The sequence below is a fragment of the Acomys russatus genome, chromosome 12, assembly GCF_903995435.1.
Source record: "Acomys russatus chromosome 12, mAcoRus1.1, whole genome shotgun sequence".
Lineage (NCBI taxonomy): Eukaryota > Metazoa > Chordata > Mammalia > Rodentia > Muridae > Acomys > Acomys russatus.
This window is the reverse complement of record NC_067148.1, coordinates 38,280,622-38,295,379: the sequence shown is the minus strand read 5'-3', so window position 1 is coordinate 38,295,379 and position 14,758 is coordinate 38,280,622. Positions and strand designations below refer to the sequence as shown.

The following is a 14,758-nucleotide window of genomic DNA, read 5'->3' as shown; positions in this document are numbered from 1 at the left end:
GATGCTCCTTTCGTAGAACCCAGATGCAGGGACAACTTATCAGCAGAGTAGTTGGGACATGCCCTTGGCACGTGTGGAGGCAAAAGACTACTTCTGAACGCTACTCTTCTGTCCCTGGCAACCTTTGTTCCTTCTCTGGCTGCCACCTACCTCCTCTCCCCGTGCTGGGATTCTAGAGCCTCTCTTGGGGCTTTGCTGGACTCAGCTAGGCATGGCCATGTCCTGTCACTCTATTGCTTATCAGTTCTGGGGTCACCTAGCAATTGAAAGAGGATCTCTGATGATCTCAGAGAGCGGTGGAGCAAAGACCTGGAGTCCAGATCCCAGGGCCTCTCTCACCTTCCCTTTTCGAAGATAGACAGGAGAGAGAAAGGATGGGTCTTTGGGCCATTTCTATGGGCAGCCTCACCATAGGACATTTCAGGGTGACAAGGACCTAGTGGTCAAAGGACCGAATTCTTTTTTTTTTTAATTTAATTTTATTAATTTATTCATATTACATTTAAATGGTTATCTCTCCCTTGTATCCTCCCATTCCTCCCTCTCTCCTGTTTTCCCCTTACTCCACTCCCCTATGACTGTTCCTGAGGGGGACCTCCTCCCCCTGTATATGCTCATAGGGTATCAAGTCTCTTCTTGGTAGCCTGCTATCCTTCCTCTGAGTGCCACCAGGTCTCCCCATTCAGGGGATATGGTCAAATATAAGGCACCAGAGTATGTGTGAAAGTCAGACCCCACTCTCCACAAAGGACCCAATTCTAAGCTAACTCCAGCTGCCCCTGAGGTGTTGAACACAACAGGAAGCCTGGGAGGCCCAAACTGCCTGGCCAGGAGACAGATGAATGGATCGATGGCAGCTAAGAGTGGGAGTGGTGACCAGAAAAAGAGAGTCCAAGGGCTGACCTCAGAGGAAGGAAGCAGAGGAAAGGACTGAGGACCAGGGTGCCCATCTTCCTGTGGCTGCAGGGGATAGTCCCTGGGGAAACATGTTTGCCTCTGTGCCTTCCTTGAGTAGTCAGCTTCTTGAGACAATATCCATTTTTGTATTTCTTGGAAATTTCACGGCATTCATTTCGGTGGAAAATAAAAGCTGTCATTGCTGGAGAAATGATACCAATCAGGGCCTGAAAAGGCTGGAAAATTATCCTCCTGGAGATGGAATGTTGAGGGGAAAATGCAGATTAAAAGCACAAAGAGCCACTCTGCCACCGCCCTGCCCTCCCCTCCCCCTCATGGAAACACTGCATTTTGCGTAATTCCTTCTCTCCTCAGTAGAATTAATTGGCGCTGAGAAGAATGCATGGGGCAGAGAAGGACCTTAGGATGGTCAGAGTGAGCGACATCCCTGAGAGTGGGACTTTGGAGATGGAGAAATGGACAGACTGCACAGACAGGATAGTGGTAGAAGGCTAGTGACTGGGTAGCTGGATGAAGAACAGCCCTAGGGGAGGGTGACAGGGTACCCTCCCGTACCACCTCAGCGTGGATTCCATCACACGGGTATTGGCCAGTGTCTGAAATATTGCTCAGGCCATGGCTGCAAGCTGGTGCCACAGGGTTGGGATTGCTGCGGCTGTGTAGACCTCTGCCAGGGACACGGGAAGAGATGGGTAAGGCAAGGCAGAGAAAGCAGATTTTTCAAACAGTCCTTCAGAAAGCTCCCCAGTTCTCTGTCACATGTAGCCTTCACCCTGTGGATACAGTGAACAGGCAAAGATGGTCTTGCCTCCTGGAAAGATGGAGGTTCAACACTTAAGAAACAAGTACAACTCAAAGGGGTGGAAGGCTGGACAAATTCACCCCAGGTAGTCCCATGAGGGAAGTGGGGCAAGATTCCGCTCTTTCCAGGCCTCTTCTTGCAGCCTCCCCAGTAGAGCTAGATGAAAGGCTTTGCACCAACCAGAACCCAGACGGGGCAAGCATGAGCATGAGGTGGAAGGACAAAGAAGTCCCGGTGCTGAAGGCGCCTGGCAGAGAGCAGGGGGCAAGATACAGTCTCTTCACCTGCGCCTCCCACAACCCATCAGAGTCTTCCCTAGACTGAGCTTCTGTGGGCTCGGCCCAGACGGCCCTCAGGCCTCCAGATCTCCAGCTTCAGCCCGTTTACCGCAGACTGGTAGGTGGCTCCAAGTGGGGGCACCTCATCAGAAAGGACTGTGTTTCGTCCTCCCGGGACAAATGTGGACTCCGGAGTCTTGGAGCCTGAAGCTGGTGCACAAACCTCAGGAGCGTATATCGGCGGACGGTCGCCATTCCCACCTCTTCACTGCTGGAGCTGACAGGTAGCCCAGAGGAAAGCAGGGAGAAGGAGGGGTGCAGGGGGCGGGAGGAGGAGGGTGGAGCCGCCGGCGCGCCCCCTCCTTCGGGGCTGGCGGGCGGCGCGGCGCGGCGGCAGAGGAGGCGGCGGCGGCGGGCGCACGGGAAGAGAGCGGCAGCCAGCTCAGCTCCGCTCGGGCTGAGGCCGGGCTTTGCTCCCGACCCCTTCCGTCCTCGCCCGTCCCAGACGCGCACCTGCCGGGTAAGTGACATTCGGGCCCCGCTGCTTCTGAAGCCACCATCGCAGCCACCTCCCGGGCCACCGCGGCCGCTGAGCCGAGCTTTCGGCTTTGTCTGTGTCCTCCCGGCTCTGGCTCCAGCTGCGGCTGCGGCTGAGACTCCAAGACTCGGCTCTCAAGCTCCGCTGACTGCGCCGCGCGACGCAAGGGACTCGGAGCTCAGGGATGGCGCAGCAAAGGGGGTGAAACTTCGCTCAACTTTGGGTTCTGGGGAGAACCTGTTGACGCTTAGGAATGGCCCGGGGCAGAGATGGCTGGCAAATAATGAAGCCAGTCTCTGGGTCTCCGTCAGGGCCGTCGGGGGTGGGGTGAGGGCTGAAGTGGGCTGCTGCTTGGAGAAGGGGCAGGTGAGCTTTGGGGCTACTAAAGAGAAACAGCCAGAGGCTGTCTTGGGAGTGGATCTGCAGACTTCCCCAGGACAAAGTTTGGGTGCCTGATCGCTCTTTAGTGCGGAGAGCCGAAGGAGGCTTCAGGGTCCGCATAGAGGCACCCCTGACCACACCTCCTTTCTCTGGTGTCTGCTTCCCCCTCCCCCACCTGGCCTTGGCTGGAGCAGATGATGGGCAAGAAAGGCAAAGGCAAGGGAAACAGGTTGCCAGTGAAAGCCCACTTTGTGCCCGGTGCTCCTTTGCTTTGTGTCAGGGCGTCCCTACTCTGCGGTGAGCAAGTGGAGACGTGGGGGAAGGCAGGTAAAAGGGTTACTATTCCCGTAAGAGCTGGTGGCGGCTGAGCCCTCCTCTTTCCTTCTTCCTTGGGTGGCGAAGTGAAGCCAGGCACAGGCTTCCTAAACTAACCTCTACCTCTTGTTTTCTGGGTTCCCTCGCTTTCCAGGGCCTCCCTGAGCCTGTTAATGTTATTCCCTTCCTACAGCGGCTACCGAGGGCCATGTGGTCGCCGACTAGAAAGCCCGTAGACGGAAGAAGTCTGTAACTGACCAAAAAAGGCGTGAGCGGCCAAAGCCTCGGCACAATGGAGGCTCCGTATTCCATGACAGCGCACTACGATGAGTTCCAAGAAGTCAAGTACGTAAGCCGGTGTGGCACCGGGGGCGCCCGAGGGACCTCACTGCCTCCAGGCTTCCCGAGGGGCGCGGGCCGCAGCGCTAGCGGGTCCCGCACCGGGCTGCCGCGCTGGAACCGACGCGAGGTGTGCCTGCTGTCGGGGCTGGTGTTCGCCGCTGGCCTCTGCGCCATCCTGGCGGCCATGCTGGCGCTCAAGTACCTGGGCCCGGGCGCAGCAGGCGGTGGCGGAGCCTGTCCCGAAGGCTGCCCGGAGCGCAAGGCCTTCGCGCGCGCTGCCCGCTTCCTGTCTGCCAACCTGGACGCCAGCATCGACCCATGCCAGGACTTCTACTCGTTCGCGTGTGGGGGCTGGCTGCGGCGTCACGCCATCCCCGACGACAAGCTAACCTACGGCACGATCGCGGCCATCGGCGAGCAGAACGAGGAACGTCTGCGGCGCCTGCTGGCGAGACCTGCGGGAGGCCCCGGCGGCGCTGCGCAGCGCAAGGTGCGTGCCTTCTTCCGCTCGTGCCTCGACATGCGCGAGATCGAGAGGCTCGGACCCCGGCCCATGCTCGAGGTCATCGAGGACTGTGGCGGCTGGGACCTGGGCGGCACGGCCGATCTTCCTGGGGCGGCTCGCTGGGACCTCAACCGACTGCTGTACAAGGCACAGGGTGTGTACAGCGCAGCTGCGCTCTTCTCGCTTACTGTCAGCCTGGACGACAGGAACTCCTCGCGCTACGTCATCCGCGTGAGTGTGTATACCCCCCTGCCCCCGCAACCCCGGCACCCCATCTGAAACCTCCGACCTCTGCGCTGCGTGCCTCATGCTCAATCCCTGAGTCGGAGATACTGGTTTCGGACCAAGAGGGGAACCAGGAGTAGACGGGCGCGCACGGGAGGAGGGCGCAAGTAATTTCCCCGGAGTAATTGCGGTGTTTAGCAGAGCTGCGGGAGCTGCAATTCCCAACCCTCAGGCAGGCGGGGTTCGGGGAGTGGGAGCCCAAGGGCGACAGCCCTGAAAGGCTAGGGGTTGGCCAGGAATTCCAGGGGCTCCAAGTCCCAGTATAGAGAGCCTCATGGTGTCCCTACAGGTGGGGAAAGTGAAGGCTGTTGGGGAAGGAGTGAAAGGTGGATTCTCCAAGGCTTCTTCAGGCTGGGCTAACAGCAGTGAGGTTTAGTTAGCTTTTCTGGATGGAGGGAGGGGCTGGTTTTCATGGTCCCGGAACTTGTGACAATGGTCTTCTCTTCTGTAACGTTTGAGTGGGGAACGCTGGAAAACTGGCCATGCACTTCTGACCTGGGGTCCCTGTTTCCTCGCCAGATTGACCAGGATGGACTCACCCTGCCAGAGAGAACCCTGTACCTAGCTCAAGATGAGGAGAGTGAGAAGGTGCCTGGGCATTGGGTGGGGCTTCTAAAACAGAAAGGAGCCCCAGAAAGGAGGTTGCGGGGTGCAGCGCGCGGGGGGGGGGGGCGGTGTGTCTCCCTCGTGGTAACTGAGGCGCTCTTGTCGAGGTGCAGATCCTGGCGGCGTACAAGGTGTTCATGGAGCGTCTACTCAGACTATTGGGGGCCGACTCTGTGGAACAGAAGGCTCAGGAGATCCTTCAACTGGAGCAGAGGCTGGCCAACGTGAGCAGGAGGGCCTGGGAGCCTCCAGGCCTGGGATAAGGGTGGGAACATAGGTCAGGCCTGGGTCTGTCTGGTCTCCACTCCAGATCTCTGTGTCAGAATATGATGATCTCCGTCGAGACGTCAGCTCCATGTACAACAAAGTGACTCTGGGGCAGCTGCAGAAGATCACTCCCCATGTGAGTGTTCCCAGTCCTGGTGGGTGGGCAATGGGGTGGTGGTGGCGCAGGACAGGCATTACAAATGTCGTTAAGTATGTCTGGGGTCTTCCATGACCCTCACTGCCATGCGGCTTTCTTTGACCTCATTGCTGTCTCTTGTTTCCTGCCTTCGGCCCCCACAGTTGCAGTGGAAGTGGCTGCTGGACCAGATCTTTCAAGAAGACTTCTCTGAGGATGAAGAGGTGGTGCTGTTGGCCACAGACTACATGCAGCAGGTGTCCCAGCTCATCCGGTCCACACCCCGTAGGTAAGGCTGCAGATCCCCTACCCCCCCTCCACCTCCCCCATCCCCTGCCCTGGCTCCTTACCTGTCTCCATCAGCACCTCAGAGCTGTCCACTTGGTGGACACCGCAGGAGGTGGGTGGGAGCACTGTCGTGGGAATCCAGATCCCCTGTCATATGCTGGGGCTCACTCTTGCGCTGTGGGAGCCTGAATAGGCTAGGCTCCCCTAGAGCTGCCCTCACCTCCTGGGATGGTGAAGCCAATAGTTTGGACGTCACTGAGGGACATGTAGCTGAAGTCATACTGTACGTGGGGAACTAACTCCTGCTAGTCTCTCCACATCCAGGGAAGGGAGAGAAGGCCAGTTGGGCAACCATCTCTGAGTGCTCCATGTCCCACACAAAAGGGAAGTGGCAAACACTGCTGGCCCACCAGGGTCAGACTTAAGGGCTCTTGCTAGCGGCAAGTCTGTATTCTGCCCTGCAGCTGGGGCTTGGGACATATCAGATAGATTTCTGCATGTCTAAATTGATCTCTCTCTCTCTCTCTCTCTCTCTCTCTCTCTCTCTCTCTCTCTCTCTCTCTCCTTAGTTGGGCAGGGTGGGTACTGAGTCCTCTCCTAGCATGGGAGCACAGGTGGGTAGGACGGTGATAACCTACCTGTCTGTCTGTCTGGCCAACCCCCCTGCTTTATCTGGCCTCTAGGATCCTACACAACTACCTCGTGTGGCGTGTGGTGGTGGTTCTGAGTGAGCACCTCTCCCCACCATTCCGAGAGGCACTGCACGAGCTGGCCAGAGAGATGGAGGGCAGCGACAAACCCCAGGAGTTGGCCAGAGTCTGCCTGGGCCAGGCCAACCGCCACTTCGGCATGGCTCTTGGTGCTCTCTTTGTACATGAGCACTTTTCGGCTGCCAGTAAAGCCAAGGTCAGGCTGCTGTGGGTCTAGGGCGGGGGGGGGGGGGGGTACAGGTGGTGAGCTCCGTGTGGAGAGTGGATGGCTCTGTACATTCCCTTGTGGCTCAGGGTCCAGGTTGGGCAGAAGGCTTGGCTGTCCCTGGGAAAGTTGCATGCAGTCAGCTGCAGGTAGCTTGCTGTCTTTCCCCCCGAGGGTCCTTCTTAACCATGCTTAGGAGACGTGACCTTAGGGCTGTATAGAATTGTGTTGAGACAGTTCCAGGTGAGGTGTGGGGTGGGGAGCTCCCCGCCACACTGCTGAGTGTAGGGCCCTACTTCCCAGGACTCTCCTTGGTGCTCAGCATGGTGCCCTGTAGTGAAGACGTGGCACCAGATAGGAACACCTTTGGTGCCAGGTGCTGGGCAGGTCAGATCTAGGACTTCCATAGTTGACTCTTGATCCCTGACTTCTGACCCTGGAAGGTACAGCAACTGGTGGAAGATATCAAGTACATCCTGGGACAGCGCCTGGAGGAGCTGGACTGGATGGATGCCCAGACCAAGGCAGCTGCTCGGGCCAAGGTGACATAGGGTCTGAGTCCAAGTTGTTGGCTCCACAAATATTATTTGTATACTGGGTATCTATCTAGTCTGGAGCTTTTTTTTTTTTTCCTTTTTGCCCTTGAGTGTCTGTCGTCTGTCTCCTGAGGCACTGGCCCCTTGCCCTGATCTCTCGCCTTCAGCTCCAGTACATGATGGTCATGGTTGGCTACCCAGACTTCCTGCTGAAACCTGAAGCCGTAGACAAAGAATATGAGGTAGGCAGGACGTCACTGCCTCCAGGTCCCAGGGAAGCCAACCATCATGGCTCCCCAGCAAATGGCTTGGCCCTCCCCCAGCTTGTGGCTGAGCACTGCCCATCCCCCATGCAGTTTGAGGTCCATGAGAAGACCTACTTCAAGAACATCTTGAACAGCATCCGATTCAGTATCCAGCTGTCCGTCAAGAAGATTCGACAGGAGGTGGACAAATCCACGTGGGTGCCGGGCCCTGACCTAGGGGGTCAAAAGGAGGGGCCGTGAGGGAAGAGAGGGTGTGCTGACATGCTGGACACATGGGCCTGGGAAGAGCATGAGTGACGGCGGTATGTGGTGGCCTGGCCCAGGGGAGACCAGAGGATGCACTGTTAGAAGCTAGCTGTGATGTCAGGGCCAGCTGGAAGGAAGCTAGGATGTGAGGGTCCTGGGGGAAAGTACTATGTGCCTTCCAGGTGACTCTGGTCTTCCTCGCACAGGTGGCTGCTCCCTCCGCAGGCACTCAATGCTTACTATCTACCCAACAAGAACCAAATGGGTAAGGAGATGTGCCCTGGCCTTCCAGGAGGTGGGTCTGGGATTGATGTGTTTTCCACTAACCATGCCTTTTTCTTAGTATTCCCAGCTGGCATCCTGCAGCCCACTCTGTATGATCCTGACTTCCCACAGTAAGTAGGGCACTTAAAAGGATACGGCTGAGCCCATCCCATCAGGTTGGGGGTTTGGTGGTGGGGAACTGGGTAATTTCAGCTATAGACTCTGGGTTCCCATAGTGCCATTTCATTTCATCTGTGGTAGGAGAAATTGTAGGCAATAGCTTCCTTTGTTGCAATGAAATACCCTGACCAGAGGCAACCCTTGCGCCAAGCTTACAGGTGGGAGGGAGGTCAATCCCTTACCCATCCTAGGTCCGGCTAGGTGTTTTAAAAGTGGAGGGGTGTAGTGATGTTGAAGGAGGCTCAGTCCTCAAGTGAGCTCCTCGGTTTCCTTCCTGCTTCTTTTAAGTCACAGCCTCCATCAGCTTTGTAAGATGTTATTCCCCAAAACACAGCTAGACGTGTCACTGGTCCCTTTCATGGAGTCTGTGAGAAAGCTGAGGGACGCATACCCATGATCTTGGAGATGCTGAGACCCCTGGGGCTTCCCTGGCTACCTGCCAGGGGCAATAGGAGCCTAGGCAGCAGCGGAAGGCGAGGGCCTAACCTGCTGCTGTGGGTCCAGGTCTCTGAACTACGGGGGCATCGGCACTATCATTGGGCATGAGCTGACCCATGGCTACGATGACTGGGGTAAGGCCTGAGAGGGTCTTGTGGGAGGGGGTGGAAGATAGTGGGAGGATCACAAAGGACCAGCTGGTAGGAGAGGAGGGGCTTAGTGCCAGCCTGGCTGTAGGGTGAGTCTCAGTCTTGGTAGGTTGGCATGCCTGTCCGTTGCCCACAGGGGGCCAGTACGACCGCTCAGGAAACCTGTTGCACTGGTGGACTGAGGACTCCTACAGCCGCTTTCTGCGCAAGGCCGAGTGCATTGTTCGCCTCTATGACAACTTCACCGTCTACAACCAGCGGGTGCGACCTCCCAGCCTTGTCTTTAGTCCCCCTTTGGCGGGCCACAAACTGGAAGCATACACATGCTCGCGCACACACATACACATGCCCAAGTAAGGCCATACGTGCTCCAGAGTCCCACGCACACCAAACAGCCACATAGTTCCCGGAGACTCACATAGAAGCTGTGTAGGGGGCGGCGAAGGGAGGAAAAGGCTTCCCTTAATTCCCTGGGGAAGGGGGAAGGGCAGCAGTAGCTCAAGGCAGCCAGATCTGTGAGAGGCCAGCGGGCCCCATACAGGCCCTTCCTCTTCCTTTCTGGCAGGTGAATGGGAAACACACGCTTGGCGAGAACATCGCAGACATGGGAGGCCTCAAGCTGGCCTACTATGTGAGCCACTGTTCTCTGTCTGCTGGGGGCGGGACAAGTGGGAGCTGATGAGAACCCCAGGCTAGGGACCCGGCCCTTCCCTTCCCAGGCTGCTGATGCTATGGCCTAGGATGGGGTACTCTGGGTTCAGGGCAGGGGGATGGGGTGGGGGGCGAGGGGGAGGGAGATGAAAACAAGCACCACCTTTACTGGAAGAACAAAGAGACAAAGAGGGCTACCTGGAAGGGGTGGCACAATCCTGGGGTCAACATGCCGGAAGCAGGAAGGTGGACTGACCGGGCAGGAGTGGATGGTGTAGAGCTGGGGCTGGCGGGGGAGGGGGTGTAGTCTTCTCTTGGGAGTATGACTGAGTGAAGGAGGGAGAAACGGCGGTGGGTGTTCAGCATAGGTGGCTGGTCACAGCAGCTCCCTGCCCTCCACACCCTCCCAGGCCTATCAGAAATGGGTCCGGGAGCATGGCCCTGAGCACCCGCTGCACCGGCTCAAGTACACGCACAACCAGCTTTTCTTTATTGCCTTTGCCCAGGTGAGCTGGATGGAGAGCTGATAGGGGTTGGGCGGGGCCTAGGTAGGGAACACAGCATCCAAGCTCAGGCTCAGCCTCTCCCAGGCCTTCAATGGTCAACCCCGGGATCCAGCCTGTGTCCTACCACCTGTGTCCTCTTGGAGGTGATGTCCCATGGCTTCACTTAGGCTGAAGCCTAAGCATGGGGGGAGCAAGGATAGAGAGTAGGCAATAGCCACCTGGCTCCATTTCCCCCTCCCTCTCCTTCCCTTTGCCTGTTGGCGCCCCCAGAACTGGTGCATCAAGCGACGGTCGCAGTCCATCTACCTGCAGGTGCTGACGGACAAGCACGCACCTGAGCACTACAGGTATGCTCCTCTGCCTCCCTGGGCAGTCCCCTCCTGGTGTCTACATGGGGGCAGAGGGACAAGAAGGGACAGGGGGTAACCTAGAAAAAATGATGGGGGAGGGGCTAATGAAGCCCACATTGCTGGGGTCTCTCCCCCACCCCAGGGTCCTGGGAAGCGTGTCCCAGTTTGAGGAATTCGGCCGGGCCTTCCACTGTCCCAAGGACTCTCCCATGAACCCGGTCCACAAATGCTCTGTGTGGTGAGCCTGGCCATCTGCCTGCCTACCTGCACGTCCCCACTGCCCTGCACGGATCACCTCCGCCAGCTGCTGGGGCACCGTGAGACCCATGCTGCCTCGCTCCGGGTCTAGCTGCCTTCCAACCCTTCTGTCTTCCCACCCCGACCCTGCAGTCCTTCGCTCAAGCAAGGGCCTGGAGTAGGGGTAAGGCTGGGTTCTGGGGGTACTCCAGGGGGAGGTATGAGCTCCCCACACCTGGTCTTAGGTGGCTGGACCCCCGCTGGGGCTGGACTGTACAGGTCCTACTGATGTGTTCTTGCTGATAAGTTTGGTCAATAAAGCTGCTGTCTGTGCTATAGCCCTGGCCTCCAGACCAAGTGGAGAATGGAGGGTCTCTCTGGGTGGAGCATCCACCCCACAGCACAGCTGGGACCTTGGAGAGGCATTCTGACTCCCTCTGGTTTTGGATGCCTCTGTTTCATCTCTCTGTTAACAACTGCTTAACCCCTACCCACACCCCCTTTCCTCCCTGTCCCCCACAACCATGAAAGCACTCCCACTCCAGCCCTGTGGCCTTCTGACCTTTTACTTTTAGGGTGACACGGGGACTTGCTGCCAGTGGAAAGCCAGTGTCCCATCCTCCACTCTCAGCCCCCTCCAGTGTTCTAGGCAGGCCTCCATGTCAGCTTGTCCTCTAGAAAGGTGACTGGGGGCCCCAGGTTCTGTCGACTTGGGTCCAGCCTCCATAGCACCTGGCATTCTGTAGCTTGGAGTGAGAAATGCTATGGGAGCTAAGTAGTGCTAAGTAATTAGCTTAGGGGCCCCAGACACAACCAGTGATGCAAGAGATACAGAAAGGATTGCCTGGGCTGGGCATGGCTCCATGTTGGGCAGCCTGACAGTCCCAGCGTCTATAAGGAAGGATGCCAGTGGGCACCTGCCTTTCTTCCCAGGTCTGGCTTTTTTTGTTTGTTTTGTTGTTGTTTTTTTGTTTTGTTTTTGTTTTCTTCCGTGGCCCCATCTCCATTTCATCACAGCACTCAGTCTCTTATCGGCCCAGCACCTGCTGGCATGCTCAGAGAATGTGTGACCAGAGTCCCCAGCTTCAGTGACATTTAAAAAGTCCCAGTTATCTATCTGAGCTTGGGCTACAATAGTATGACCCTTATGAGGGGGCAGGCTCTGCGAAGGACCTCCCACCCCCCCAACACTGCCCGCTTGAGTAGCCAGCCTAGGAGGGACAGCTCTTCCTCCTAGTCACTGAGGTGGTGGTCACCGAGGATTCCCAGGTGTTGGGAAAGACTGCTGAGGGCATGCTGCTCAGCCTTGGGCACACAGCCCAGCTCAGAGCTGCTTGTCAGGGACATTTTCATGACACTCCTTGGAGTTGGATCCCATGCGGAAGTGGTTTCTAGACCTTTTCTCTTGGGCTGGGTACAGATACACCATGCCCCTTGTGTATCTTGGGTAGAAGGAAATTCCTCTTGCCTTGACCTATGCAATATTCTGGGGTTCTGACATCTGAGACCTCCTCATATCCTAGACTCACCCCACCCTTCTGGCCCGGGTCTAGATGGAATGGGGCTCCAGACTGAACCTCCACATCTTTGCTAAGATTGTCCTGAATTGCCCAAGTCCAGTCGCTTCCGCCTCTGTGGCTGCAGCTAAGGAAAGTCTCCTCAGGGCAGCAGCCCAAGCTCCGCCCACAGCGCCCTGCTCAGGATGTCAGTGAGGTAATGAGAGAGGATATGGATAGCCTGAGCTAGAGACTCAGGCCGCCAAGCAGGTAGCTTAAGGCCTAAAGTCATTGTGTGTCACCCACTAGTTCCCACACTGTTGTTGCAGGTAGGCCCTTATAAACACTGTCATTGTAACCCAGAGACACAGACATAGCAATGGGTCACCTGCTGGCTTCTGAGTCCTCTTGCATTCCGGCCTCTAGATTCTGCATCTTCTCATATGTCACATACAGCAGAGGCCATGGCCATTGTCCAGCCACCTGAGGTGAGGAACATGCTTACACACACACTCCTGACACACACACACCTTAGGCTCCTTTCCGTTTGCTGAGGGGGCATCAGTGTGGCTGATAGCTCTTCCAGGTCATAATGACAGGAGTCTAGAAGCCCAGAAGGGCGCTGATGGGCTCCATCGAGCTCATCTTCACAGCAGGCGTACTCCAAACAGCACACTAGGGTGACAAAGGCAATCTTCCACTAAGCATTTAACAGCAGGGAAATAAAGGAGCTGGGGACAGTGCAATGGCACTTCAGCTGCCAGGCGTCCACCTGTATGCCCACGTGCCCAGAGCTGCACCTCTTCCCCAATGATATTTCCTGAAATCAGATGCCTGGGCCCTTCTAGGCTGAATCTGGTTCTATCACCTATCTTTGTGATTGGCCCTCAAGCTCAGGGGTTACTGCCGTGTGACCATGGGAGATAGCTACCTTCTCTGGGCTCCTAACAGCATAGGTGTGAGGCGTGCCCCTAACAATATCTCACTGCCACGTGTGATGATGGGACCACCCCCTCTTCCCTCTCCAGTGCTGCACCCCCATAACACCCCACCTCGGCCCTGCCCCATCATGGCTGCCAGGTATGGTCTACAGTATGAACTAAATTCAAGGCCAGGGACGCTGGGGTATTCCTCAGGTTGGGGTTATTGTTGTTGTTGGTATTCCTTTATACAAGTAGAGAAAGATTTGATGCTAGCTAGAAAGATCTGGAAGGGACACCCTGAAGGTCTATCCTGAATGGATCCTAGGAGTCATGTGACACCCTGAAGGGCCACTGTCTGGTGCCCCTAAGGCCCAGACTGCTCTAACACATTCAGAGGGGCCAAGATTTAGGTCTCTCTATTCCTGCAGTTGATCTTCTCAGCTGATCCAGATGTCTAGCATCCTGGGGCCCTGAGGCCAAAGACTCTAAGCATCATTTATTTATTTTTTAATATTGAATCTTATTGCAAATGTATTGGTGAGGGTCTTCCACATAAAAATCCCCATGGGGCCTTTTTCTACTCCCTTTATGCTTAGAAGTACCCATCTTTTCTGTCTCTAGTGTAACATTCATATAAGACTGGGACAGTCCCAGACCCACAGAAGGGACAGTTCTTAGAAGTGCTGAAGGGTATGGCCTGTGCAGCTGTTAAGGTGTTCTGCCTCTGTGTTCTCTCCCTTCCGAGTTCCTCCTGCTATCTCCCCAAGGTTACCAGCACCGCATAAAGGCTGTGTGTGGTAACACACACCTATAATCCCAACATTTGGGAAATAGAGGCTACGGGATCAAGAACTGAGGTTACCCTCAGCCACACCGTGTATGGTCAAGGCCATCACACATCCAAGGCCAGCAGCGGCTACATGAGACCTTGCTTCAGAAACAGAAGGGCTGAGGAGAGTGTTCTCCCCAGCTGGCAAAACTCTTGCTTCAGGAATGCGAAGGCCTCTGTTTGGATCTCCAGCACCCATGTAGAAGCGGGGCCCAGTGGCATACCTAGAACTCCACTGATGGGAAGGAAGACAGAGAGGGGCAGATGTCTGGAAGTCTGCAGGCCAGCCAGCTTGCCAAATATGGTGAAGTACTAAGCCAATGAAAGAACTATCCCAAAGAAAAAGTGGGTGACACCTGAGTTTGTCTTCTGACCTCCACTTATGTGCTCTGCACATATGCATGTGTACCCTCTCACATGAATGCACACACACAGTGTGTGTGTGTGTGTGTGTGTGTGTGTGTGTGTGTGTGAGAGAGAGAGAGAGAGAGAGAGAGAGAGAGAGAGAGAGAGAGAGAGAGAGAGAGAGAGACAGAGCAATTAGCAATTTCCTCTTTTTTCCTGCTGGCTCCAAATTGTCTAGGGCTGAGCACTTCCTGCCCATCCATGGCTCTTTGAGCCACCCGGTGCCAGGGCATGGCAGAACTATGGCTAGACTTCTGAGCCCAGCTTTCCTTCTCTTCATCATGGCCTCTGTACCAGTTAGAGATTTATTTGTACAGATAAGAACTACTCCTCTCTACCCCTTAAAAGAGGAGAGTTTCCATTTGAACTCACACTTTCCCTTCATCCTTGAAAGGGTCAAGGGCTTTTCCATCACCTCTAAACCCACAGGGCTGTGAAAGCAGGACCCTCTGGGCTTTGAAATCAGCAGTCTGCTGTCCAGGTTTAGGCCACTGAGCAGCAATTGATCTGCAGGAGGTGGTCCTTGGGAGAATTCATGGAGAAAAATCCACCCGTAATCGTGCTATTTATAACTCCTTCATATGCTTCGAAAAGGTCCAGGACAATGAGAAACTAAGCCCATCCTCCCTGGGGAGGTCCTTGCTCTATAAGCTCACTTGTCACTGTGTTTTGACGTCCATGGATTTGTATGGCTCGTAACTGACCG

General features: G+C 55.9%; 1 protein-coding gene across 1 annotated transcript; it reads left to right on the top strand.

Annotated features, from left to right (window-relative positions):
• Nucleotides 1–3,429: 3,429 nt before the first annotated feature.
• Nucleotides 3,430–10,728, top strand: Ecel1 (endothelin converting enzyme like 1). Its single transcript, XM_051154253.1, has 17 exons — nucleotides 3,430–4,310; nucleotides 4,884–4,952; nucleotides 5,084–5,194; nucleotides 5,281–5,373; nucleotides 5,538–5,662; nucleotides 6,345–6,567; nucleotides 7,020–7,118; nucleotides 7,280–7,354; nucleotides 7,469–7,572; nucleotides 7,831–7,889; nucleotides 7,968–8,019; nucleotides 8,573–8,640; nucleotides 8,792–8,916; nucleotides 9,221–9,286; nucleotides 9,717–9,812; nucleotides 10,083–10,159; nucleotides 10,305–10,728. Exons 1-17 carry the CDS (start codon nucleotides 3,525–3,527, stop codon nucleotides 10,402–10,404), a joined length of 2,328 nt encoding a protein of 775 aa, XP_051010210.1. The 5' UTR covers nucleotides 3,430–3,524; the 3' UTR covers nucleotides 10,405–10,728.
• Nucleotides 10,729–14,758: the final 4,030 nt, after the last annotated feature.